General features: G+C 38.8%; 1 protein-coding gene and 1 pseudogene across 1 annotated transcript; one reads left to right on the forward strand and one right to left on the reverse strand.

Annotated features, from left to right (window-relative positions):
* LOC102831906 overlaps positions 1 to 5,260 on the reverse strand; it is a 12,527-nt pseudogene extending 7,267 nt beyond the window's left edge.
* Positions 5,261 to 6,855: 1,595 nt separating this feature from the next.
* Positions 6,856 to 7,800, forward strand: LOC102831017 (olfactory receptor 52B4-like). Its single transcript, XM_006870247.1, has one exon. It carries the CDS (start codon positions 6,856 to 6,858, stop codon positions 7,798 to 7,800), a length of 945 nt encoding a protein of 314 aa, XP_006870309.1.
* Positions 7,801 to 11,576: the final 3,776 nt, after the last annotated feature.

Here is an 11,576-nt window from a genome sequence, read left to right on the forward strand (position 1 = left end):
TCAACACTTTAAAAAGGTCTTGTGCAGCAGATTTGCCTAATGCAATATGTCATTTGATTTCTTGACTGCTGCTTCCATGAGTGTTGATAGTTGATTCAAGAAGAATGATGTCCTTGACAACTTCAGTCTTTTCTCCGTTGATAACAACGTTGTTTATTGGTCCTGTGGTGAGGATTTTTGTTTTCTTGACATTGAGATGTAATCCATACCAAAGGCTGTGCTCTTTGATCTTCATCAGTAAATGTTTCAAGTCAACTTTTTTAAAGACATTCAGTTCTTCTCATATAAATAATTTTTAAATGACTACACATGTTTATACTAAAGTAAACAGGGTCAATGTTATGTAAACTTATTAGTCATAACCAAACACCTAAAGAGAATGAATCACTGAACCTGGAGACCTGAGCCCATAGTCAAGGGGGACATCAAGGTCAACTGGCTTAATGTAGTTCACAAAGGCAACATTCTACATTCTATTTTTGTGAGTAGTGATTGGGGACACCAGGTAGGGAGAGACCAAAAACTACTATTGCTCTCCTTCAAACATGAACAAAGAGGAGTGAAGAATATCAGAGAATTAATGGACCATGCAAGCCTCAGTCCCCACCACCCTGAGACAAGAAGAACTAAATGGTGCCTGGTTACCAGTTGTGATCATCCTAAAGGTATCACAATAAAGAATCCTGATTAGAGTGGAAGAAAAATGTGGGGGAAATCTCAAAATAGTAAAAATTGACCAGGCTTACTAGACTATTGGAGACTAATGAAACCCTGAGACTATGGCCCTTGGAAATGAACTCACCCCCCATGTTTCAACTTTCAGCCAAACTATACACAGTCCTATAGGGTATACAAATATACCATTGAGGTATGCATTGCTTAGAACCACTAATCATGCAAAATCAAAGGAGCAGTATTAGCCCTGGAATAATTCTCAGAAGGCAGGAATTGATAGGAAAGAAGGATGAATGAAAATGGTAACACTGGAAAGGAGTGGGAAGTACTGAGGATGCTGTAAATACCATCATGAAGCAGGATGCACATGAATTGTTTAAGAGAAAACCCATTTGTTCTGTAAACATTCACTCAAATCACAATAAAAGTCTAAATAAAATTAAAATAACTACAAATTCCAGAGTTTAAATGAGTTGATGACTATGGTATATACTTAAATTCAAGTCTGTCTAAATTACTAAGGAATATTTTTGTTGTAATCTGTGCCTTCAAATTAATTTATATAATGAATTTCCAGTTGTTTGTGCTTATTGTAAATGGAGCTAATAATTTCAAATTCTTATTAAAATATAAGCAGGAAAAGTTGGCATAGTGTGACAACATTTATTAATTGCAAATCTCATTTTTGCACACCGAGCCAAGGAGCAGTTGTTGTTGTTAAGTGCCATCGAGTCGGTTCCGACCCATAGCAACCCTGAACAGGGTTTCTGAGGCTGTAAATCTTTACAGGAGCCAAAAGCCTCATCTTTCTCCTGTGGAGCAGCTGGTAGTTTTGAACTGCTGACCTTGCGGTTCGCAGCCCTATTCGTAACCACTATGCTACCAGAGCTCCTTAAGGAACAGTGGTGGGGAGGAAAGAATGTGTGGCCCACCATGGTGACTTATAATGATGTGACCCATGTGTATGAGAGAAGTGATGTTGTTCAAAAGACAGCTCCAGGTTTGAGCTCCCTGGAGTAAAAACTGCCACTGAGACCTTCAGCAAATCCATAAAATCTCAGCTCTCAGGCACCCATTCTTTGGAGAGTCGTAATGTGACTCATCCCATTTTAGTCCATAAGAACTCCATCTGAAGCAGGTGAGTGATCTTTTTCTTGCTGTAAAATAAAATTTCAGGAATGAAGACTCTGTCCAGACTAGCTAGTATAAGACATGAAGTCGGTGATTGAAAATGCAGGGTTTTGTCTAGAGTGAAGTAGACAACCTTGGTGAAGTTAGAGCAGAGTGTTTGGAGTCACTTCCAAAGTGTCAACTGTGCTTATTTCTTTAAAACTCCACATTCAATAACATCATGTTGTTGTACTTGGTGTTAAGTATCATTGAGTCAGTTCTGATGCATTGCGACCCTGCATAGGGTTTCTGACAAACAGCTGGTGGATTTGAACTTTTAACCTAGTGGTTTGCAGACTTGTGCTGATTCTACAATGCCACACCAGAGTCCATGTTGGTAGCTTGAAATTGACCACGGAGGGAGTATATACATGATGGAAACTGCCCACACTACAAAAAAGTTTCAGGTTTATTTTAACTACATGTGTGAGGTGGGGTGGGGGGGTGTTGGGTGGATGGGTGAGTTTACGTAAGCCAGTTTGTTAATACTCTACTAGATAACAGTCACAAATATATTCTGTCCCAGGAAAATGAAAAGTTCTTTTTTGGAGAGGGTGTTGAATACCCTGAGCTTGAAGACCCTCTTTAACTGTCAGTGTACCAACAAGCCTTGAAATATTCCAGGTCTTGACAGCTATAAACATTCAAGTAATTTCCAGGGACTAATCCCTGACCTAAGGTGTGGCACTGTGGACTAATGCGTCGTCAGACTGCAAAGTTGTTTGAACTGCAAAGTCGTGGTTCAAGCTAACGAACTGCTACTTGGAAACCCTATACAGGGTCACTATGGGTCGGAATCGACTCGACAGCACTTAATAACAACAACAACAAGGGAGCAAGGTGGCTCTGTAGTATAAGCATTGGGCTGAGAACCACAAGGTCAGTTGTTTGAGCCCACCAGTCACTCCACAAAATAAAAATGAGGTTGTCTGCTCTTGGAAATCCTACACAAGGTCTCTATGAAACCCGATTCAATGGAACCTAACAACTATAACAACAACATTCCTGACCAGGTGTGGCACTGTAGGATAAACACTGGACTGCTAACCATAAATGTCGATGGTTCAAGCCCACCAGCTGCTCCTTTGACAGGGTCGCTATGAGTCATAAGTGATTGGATGGCACTTAACAACAATAACAACAGCAACCTCTAATTGGAGGGATAAGTGAAGCACTGGTGCTGCTGTTGGATAAGCACTGGACTGCTAACCACAAGGGTGGCAGTTCAAACACACCAGCTGCTCCTCGGGAGACACATAAGGCTTTCTGCTCCTTTAAAGCCTTGGAAACCCTATATAGGGACGCTATGCACCGGAATCTATTTGATTGCAGTGAGTCCCACTGACCTGATACTTTATCACACCCATATAATTTGTCATTTGCTTGCTTTGTTACACTTAGAGGAGTTACACTGTGCCTCAATGTGCTGGGTTCTGGAAATGCACAAGAAAAAGACTTATCTCAGACCTCAGAGAGTTAACAATCAGGGAAACATTGAGAGTTTACACAGATCTTAACCATGCGATAGGTGATCTTGTTATTAGAATCCTTGTGAAAGCAGAGAGGAACCAGTGACTTGTGGGGAGAAATTTCTTAGAGGCTCATTACTGACATAGTATTGGGTAAGAAGTGTTCTGAGAGGAAATAGTTGTTACATCCTCAGTGCAAAATAGAAGGTTGAGGTGACATCTCCAAGATTGTGGAGGCACCTGGATCAATACTGAAGAAAACTTTATGAGACACTTAAGAAGCTCTCCTTAGTGACTTTGGGTTACATAAGCAACCACTCATTCTAGTCCATGCAATTTTTCCTATGAACAAGATTCTACTCCTTTTTCTTCTGATACTTGCTTCACAGAAGAAAAATCCTCTTTGCCACTCTCAATGTATGAAATACCCATCAGCATCTGTAAATGTAACATTTTCAAGGCTTTTTAGTTATGCAAGACTTATTTTGTTTTATCTGCACTCCCTGATATGATTTTGTCAGAATTGTGGTGCACACAGCTACTCTTTGGCCCTCTATGGTACTTTCACAGCTGCTTTAATGTCTCCCATTTTATCCAGGAGGATGACTTGCCTCAAGGAAGCACTCTCACAGTGGATGTGTGGCTATAGACTGACCTTGGTAGTTGCTATCCAAGGCAGACACATCCACACTGAAGCACCTGTCATGTAATTTCATGTGCAGAACACTAGCCACAGTTTATAAAGGAATGGTGGTGGTGGTGTGCCGTGGAGTAAGTTCCGACTTTAGCAACCAATGTATAGGGTTTCTGAGACTGTAAATCTTTACAGAAGCAGAAAGTCATATTTTCTCCCACAGAGCAGCTGGTGAATTCACACTGCTGACCTTTCAGTTTGCTAACTGAATAATGGAAACCAACAATGGAAACACTGTACTATTAGAACTTCTTCTAGAGAGGAAAGTAGGAATGAAAACAGGATAGTGAGACAGGGATTTTCTTCCTCTGAAAATCAAATTTAGTGGTGAGGAGAACAGAACTTGGAGGGGGAGAGAACTAATGATTATATGTACTTGCTGTGTGCGAGGTCTAGGGTCAAGCACTGAAATAGTACAAAGATGCTGAAAGTTGTTTATCTCTACACTTCATTATAATGAGGCTTGCTGGCACAGTAGTTCAGCACTTGGCTGCAAGCAGAACGTTTAGCAGTCCTAATACATCAGTTCTAAAAGATGTGGCAGTCTGCTTACATAAAGATTTAGAGCCTTGAAAACCCTATGGGCAGTTTTGTTGTTGGTTTATCTTACAAGTGTCAGTATTGATTCACTGGCAATTCATTTTTATATACTTCAATTGCCTGAAATTCTCACCATTTATTCTATGACTCCTTCATGCAGCCAAAATGGCTTGTCTATTGCTTCACTTCTATTGCCTCTTTGTAGCTGTGCGGAGGGACTTAGAGCCACAGTCTTAGGTGACACCAACTGGCATGGCATAGTTCACAGAGACAGTATTCTACATCTTATTTTGGTGATCAACAACTGGGGTTTTAAAAGCTTGTGAGTTGTCACCTAAGGAGCAACTCTTAGACTCTCCCTATTCGGACCAAGGAAGACTAAAGAAAATCAAAGACACATGGAAACAATTAATCCAAAGGACGAATGCACTATGTGAACCTCAGCCTCCACGACCCTGAGATCAGAAGATCTAGACATTGCCTGGCTACCACTACTGACCACTCTGAAAGGAATCACAATAGACAGTGCTGGGTAGAGTGGGAGAAAATTGTGTAACAAAACTCAAAATCATATAAAAGACCAGGCTCATTGGTCTGTAAGAGACTGGTGGAGCCCCAAGACTATGGCCCTTAAGTCACCCTTCAATCTTGGAACTAAACTCACCTGAGGATCAATTTTCGGTCCAACAATAGACAAAGTGAACAATAACATCAGGGAGGTACACACCCCTTAGAACAATCAACCATATACGAGATCAGAAGGGCTGCATTTGACCAGGAATAAAGCTCAGAAGTCAGGAAGGCATAGGAAAGGAAGGAATGGAACTGGTAAACACAGGGAGGAAGTGAGAAGAGTGTTGTTACAGTGTAAGGATTGCAATCAATGTCATGAAATAAAATGTATACAAATTAATGAATTGGGAAACCAATTTACTCTGTAAATTTTCATCAAAATCACAAAAAAAAAAAAGCCTTGACTCATTTCACAGATGAGGAAACTGTATGTAGTAAAGTTGGGGAAAAAGCTTCAAATCCCAGAAATACTTAAAGCTAAGACAGAATTTCAGAATTATTGAGCCTCAAGTTCCTGTTCTAGAAACAGATGAAAATACATACTGCCCTGCTTTGTTAGAAGCAATTAATAGGGTGCCATAAATAAAAATGCTACATCAGTGGCTGGTATTGACAAGATACTTTCAGAAGGATTGCTTTTCTGATCATATCTATTTTACCCTGGTAGCAATCATTCTATCAGCACATCAGTTTATCTTTCTAGGACAAAAGTTTCACTGCACTGACAACTCATCTTTGCTATCTTTCTCCATTCCAATCAATCCTTCTTGCAGCTACCAGGTTATATTCCTTTTTTATTTTTTATTTTCTAAAGTTATGGCTATTATGACTGACCATTTCTTCACAGGGTATGTCAAGCCTCCTTACTTTATGTTCAGAATGAATCTAATTTTGCTGTTATCTGTTCTCCAGCTGCCCATCTTTGCAATGTCACAAACATACAGACACACAGTCAAAAGCTGTTAAAAATCAACAAATTTGCACGTTAAGCATTTCTCCTTAAAACCCCAAATGACCTCATTCCATTCACTATTTGATATTGTTTCCATTGATATTCTACATTATCCTGAAAAGGTAAGCTTAAATATGGACTCATACTTAAACATCACAAATAGAGAGTGAATTATTCCTCCCCTTGTGTTCCTGTATTAGTTTTTTTTTTTGTACCACTATATAATGACTCAAGGAGCTCTGGTAGCGTAGTGGTTACGAATCGGGCTGTGAACCTTAAGGTCAGCAGTTCAAAACTACCAGCTGCTCCGTGGGAGAAAGATGAGGCTTTCTACTCCCATAAAGATTTACACCCTCGGAAACCCTGTACAGGGTCGCTATGGGTCAGAACCGACTCAACAGCACATAACAACAACAACAAATATAATAACTCAATCATTTCATTCTCTTCAGTTGTATAAATATCTTTTTTATGAGATTAAGACCTTATTATAAAAATAAGTCATATCTTATTCATCTTATAGCAGTTTTGATGCTGATAAGTGCTGGCAAGTCAGTTCCAAATCATGGCAACTCTGCATAAGGTTTCCAAGGAGTAGCTGCTGAGTTTGAACTGCCAACCTTGAGGTTCATAGCTCAGTGCTGCATCTACAGTGCCACAGTAAGGTTCAGAATGAGACCAGCTAGGTAGTCCTGGTGACATTAAAAAGCAGAGTGTAATTTGAAGTTTCCTGTCTCTATAAAGGTGGCTGAGTTCCATTGATCTCCCTGGACACCCTGGACATGACAACCGTGAACCATACTGGTACAAGTCACACAGTCTTCCGCTTGCTGGGCATCCCTGGCCTAGAGGATCAACATGTGTGGATTTCCATCCCTTTTGTCATTTCCTATGTCATTGCCCTACTTGGGAACAGCCTGCTCATCTTCATCATCCTCACAAGGCGCAGCCTGCATGAACCCATGTGCCTCTTCCTCTGCATGCTATCTGGAGCAGACATTGTCCTCTCCACGTCCATAATACCTCAGGCCTTGGCCATCTTCTGGTTCAATGCTAGGGAGATCTCCCTGGACTGCTGCATCACGCAGATCTTCTTCCTCTCTTCCACCTTCATCACTGAATCAGGGATCTTGTTAGTGATGGCATTTGATCGCTACATTGCCATATGCTACCCTTTGAGATACACCACTATTCTTACATATGACCTGATTGGGAAAATCGGTATAACTCTTGTTCTAAGAGGTTATTGCACAGTTTTCCCTATAGTATTCCTTCTGAAAAGACTGACTTTCTGCAAAAGTAACATCCTTATGAACACTACCTGTAAGCACATTATGTTGGCCCGCCTTTCTTGTGATGATATCCAAGTAAATGTGTGGTATGGATTTTTTGTCTTAATGTCAACTTTGGTCCCAGATATTTTGCTAGTTTTTGTTTCCTATATGCTGATTCTCTGGACTGTCTTCCACATCCCTTCCAAAGATGCTCGTCACAAAGCTCTCAATACCTGTGGTTCTCATGTCTGTGTCATCATCCTCTTTTATGGGCCTGGCTTCTTCTCAGCCCTCACTCAGAGGTTTGGACACCACATCTCACCCTCTATCCGTGTCTTGCTCCCTAGTATCTACATTATTGTTCCACCAATGCTGAATCCCATCATTTATGGGATCAAAACTAAACAGATCAGGGACCAGGTGGTTCATGTGTTTTTTACAAAGCACAAATGACAATGATTATGGAAAATGTAGACTACTTTTCTCAGTAAGTTTCTCCCTGCTTTACATGAACTTTTGCATCAAGATGTGAAAAGGCTCAGCTTAGCTGTCAGTCAAATGACTCGCAATGTTGGTATCCCTACCACAACTGCACCAAAAAAGTCTTGGTTCATGTTTCTTCCAAGCCTTTAATTATTTATTAGATATCACTGTGTTTCATGAATATTTTGCTCTTTATTTTGCATATAATCCACAATTTGAGCAGTTTACTTTTTCAAGTCACTGTTACCTCTGGTGCATTTGAGTTATGGTATTGGAGAAGAATACTGAAAGTACCATGGACTGCCAAAAGAACAAATAGATCTGTGTTGTAGGAAGTACAGAAAGAGTGCTCCCTGGAAGCCAGGATGGCCAGACTTCATCTCTCATACTTCGGACATATTATCAGAAATGACCAGTCCATGGAAAAAAATATCATATTTGGTAAATTGGAGGGTCAGTGAAAAGAGGAAGACCTCAAGTTAGATGGATTGGCATAGAGGCAGCAGCAATGTACTCAGGCGTAGTAACAATTGTGAGGTTGGCACAGGACCAGGTAGTGGTTTGTTCTGTTGTTGATAAGGGTTGCTATGAGTTGGTGTCAACTCAATGGCACCTAACAAAAACAACTTACCCCTATAATTCTAGAAGAGAAATTGGAATGAAACAAACTGCAGATAATGGCTTTTGCTGGACCATATTTTTCAAGTATGAACAGTTGTACTTGCTTTATTCTCTCAGGATATTTCTCCAGTAATTCTCTTCTAAATTACTTGTACCTTCATTTGTTTTTTGCTTTTTAGACAAATGATAACAAATATAATCTGTGTCTTATCAATCTTTTATACTCACCATTAATACAATTTTATCATACACTGATATTTACATGTGCCCACATATATTTTATTGTTTTTAGAGCACAAAATAAAGAAAGGTTTATTAATACCTACTGACTCAATGGCACCTAACAACAACAACATGTTCATGTCATTGGTATTTCTATCAGCAATCATTTAGAAGTAAATATTTAACAAAAGTTCACCAGCTGGCTAAACTATATACATCATAACAATATATTATGCAATTCTTAAATAAAAATTATACTGACCTGTATAAAATGCTTTCTAAAGAGTATATTTGACTAAATTAATCACATCATATCTATCACATTCAATACAGTACAACAGTGAGAAGTAGCATGGTTTGTCTTTGGCAATCAAAATATATCCTCAACATATTTTTAAGAAATAGAATAAGTTCCAAATCAGGAAGTTTAATATCAGCCATTAAATAAAACATATTTGTCTACACATCCAGATATCATTTTATGTTAAAATTATGTTGTTAAATACATGTAAATATATATTAAATATATCTAAAATGGACTTCTGGTGTGTTACTGTAGGATCAGCCCTGGAATGTGAACCACAAGGTCGGCAGTTCAAATCCACCAGGTGCTCCTTGGAAACCCTATATAGGTTCACTGTGAGTTGGAATCGACTCGACAGCACTTAACAACAACAACATATGTAAATTATATGACATTGGTTATTCTGCAATAATTTTAATCTGTATTATATAATTATTTATACATCTAACACAATTTACTCAATGAATAAGTGAGAGGTGTTTTTTTTTAAGACACATGGTCTAATATCATTGATTTATGTTTTCTCTATAGTAGGAATGGTTTTGTTGTTGCTGTTAAGTACCATTGAGTCAGTTCTGACTCACAGGGACCCTGTATAGGATTTCCAAGTGGCTGGTGAGCTTGAACCTCCAAGTTTGCAGTTCAAACCGACCTTGTAGTCCAATGCGTTAACCCACAGCACCACATAGAGGAGATTTATCTCAGAGTTTGCTGGTCTGAAATATTTTTTCTGTGTTTTCATTTCATTGAGAGATTTGTCTTCCAGCTCACTGGTTCTGGCTTCCATCTCTTCAGTTCTACTCCTTTACCCTTTCAGTGTATTGTCTGTTTCTGATATTTTATTATTAATCGTCTGGACCTCTTTTTGAAGGTTCTGAATTGTTTCCAATGCTATATCTATCTTGTTTGATTGCTCCTGTAGCACTTTCCCGACTTCCTCATTTTCCTCCACCCCTTTCGGTCCATTAGACTTTGTTTCCATATCATTCTTCTGAATTCTTTCTCAGGAAGATCCAAAGCCTGCTGTTCTTCAACTGGAAAGTCTGTGTCTGCCACCAGCTCATTTGTCTCAGTTACTCTTTTCTGGTTTTGGACATGTGCTGAGATCTTTTGTTGTGTTTTCTTGGACATTTACAGTAGTTATGTGGGTTTTATTGTTATTCCTTTGAATGTAATATGCATATCTATCACACATGATAAGGAGTTCTGGTAGCATCGTGGTTTAGAATTGGGCTGCTAACCTCAAGGTCAGCAGTTCAAAACTACCAGCTGTTCTATGGGAGAAAGATGAGGCTTTCTGTTCCCGTAAAGATTTGCAGCCCCGGAAACCCTGCATAGGGTCACTATGAGTCAGAACTGACTCCATGATACTTAATAACATCACATACAATACAATAGAGCAGTGAGAAATAACAACATGGTTTGTCTTTGGTGAGTGAAATATGTTCTCAATATATTTATAAGAAATAGAAGTAAGTTACAAATCAGGAAGTTTAATATTATCCAGTAAATAAAACATATTTGTCTACATACCCATTTTAACATTCTATGTTAAAATTATATTGTTAAGTACACGTAAATGTATGTCAAATATATGCAAACTGGACCTGGTGTGGCACAATAGGATCAGCACTTGACTGAGAACCACAAAGTCAGCAGTTCAAACTCACCAGCGACTCCTTGGAAACCCTAGACAGGGTAGCTATGAATTGGAATCAACTCGGCCAGAACTTAACAACAGCATATGTAGATTATATGATATTGGTGATTCTGCAATAATTTTAGTCTGGATTATCTAATATTTATACATCCAACATGAAATACTCAAAGAGTAAATGAAAGGTTTTTCAAAAAACTGACATAGTCTAATACCATTGATTTATATTTCTAAAAGGATAATTTCATGGATATTGAATTTTATATTGGCAAGGGTTTTTTTTCAGCATTAAAAATATGTATGTCCTTCTGTTGCTTCCTTGCATTTATCTTTTCTATTGACAATTCATGTGAAAGTTTTATTGTCGTTCCTTTGAATGTAATATGCCTTTTGCCTCTTACTATTTTTAATTTTATCTCATCTTTTTGTTTTTTCTGAATATGTATTATCATGTATCCATGTGTGGTTTGCTTTGTGAGCATTCTACTGGGATTTTATGATGTTCTTGAATATGTTAGTTTATGTCTTTTATCAGTATGGAAATGTTTCCACCATTAACTCCTTGAATATAATTTGTGTCCCAGTTTTTCTCCTGTTTTTGGAGGGATTCATTGCTGTTGCTGTTGTTGTTAAGTACCACCAAGGCAGTTCAGACTCACAGCACCCCATTAGGGTTTCCAATGAGGAATTGGTGGTTTGAACTGCAGACCCTCTGGTTTGCAGTCCAGGGCTGATCTTACAGAGCCATGATAGTTACACTTATATTAGATATTTTGAAAGTGAATATGTCGTTCCGGAAAAAGATGGCGGATTGGGTGGAAGTGTCGTGACGAGCTCTGCCGAGAACAACACAGAATACAGGACCAAGAAGGCTCAGGGAATGGTCCCAGTACTCTGAACCACATATAAAGGAATATTTACAAGGTTGGAAGACTTACAGCT

The sequence above is a fragment of the Chrysochloris asiatica genome, unplaced genomic scaffold (assembly GCF_000296735.1).
Source record: "Chrysochloris asiatica unplaced genomic scaffold, ChrAsi1.0 scaffold00140, whole genome shotgun sequence".
In the NCBI taxonomy this organism is placed as follows: domain Eukaryota; kingdom Metazoa; phylum Chordata; class Mammalia; order Afrosoricida; family Chrysochloridae; genus Chrysochloris; species Chrysochloris asiatica.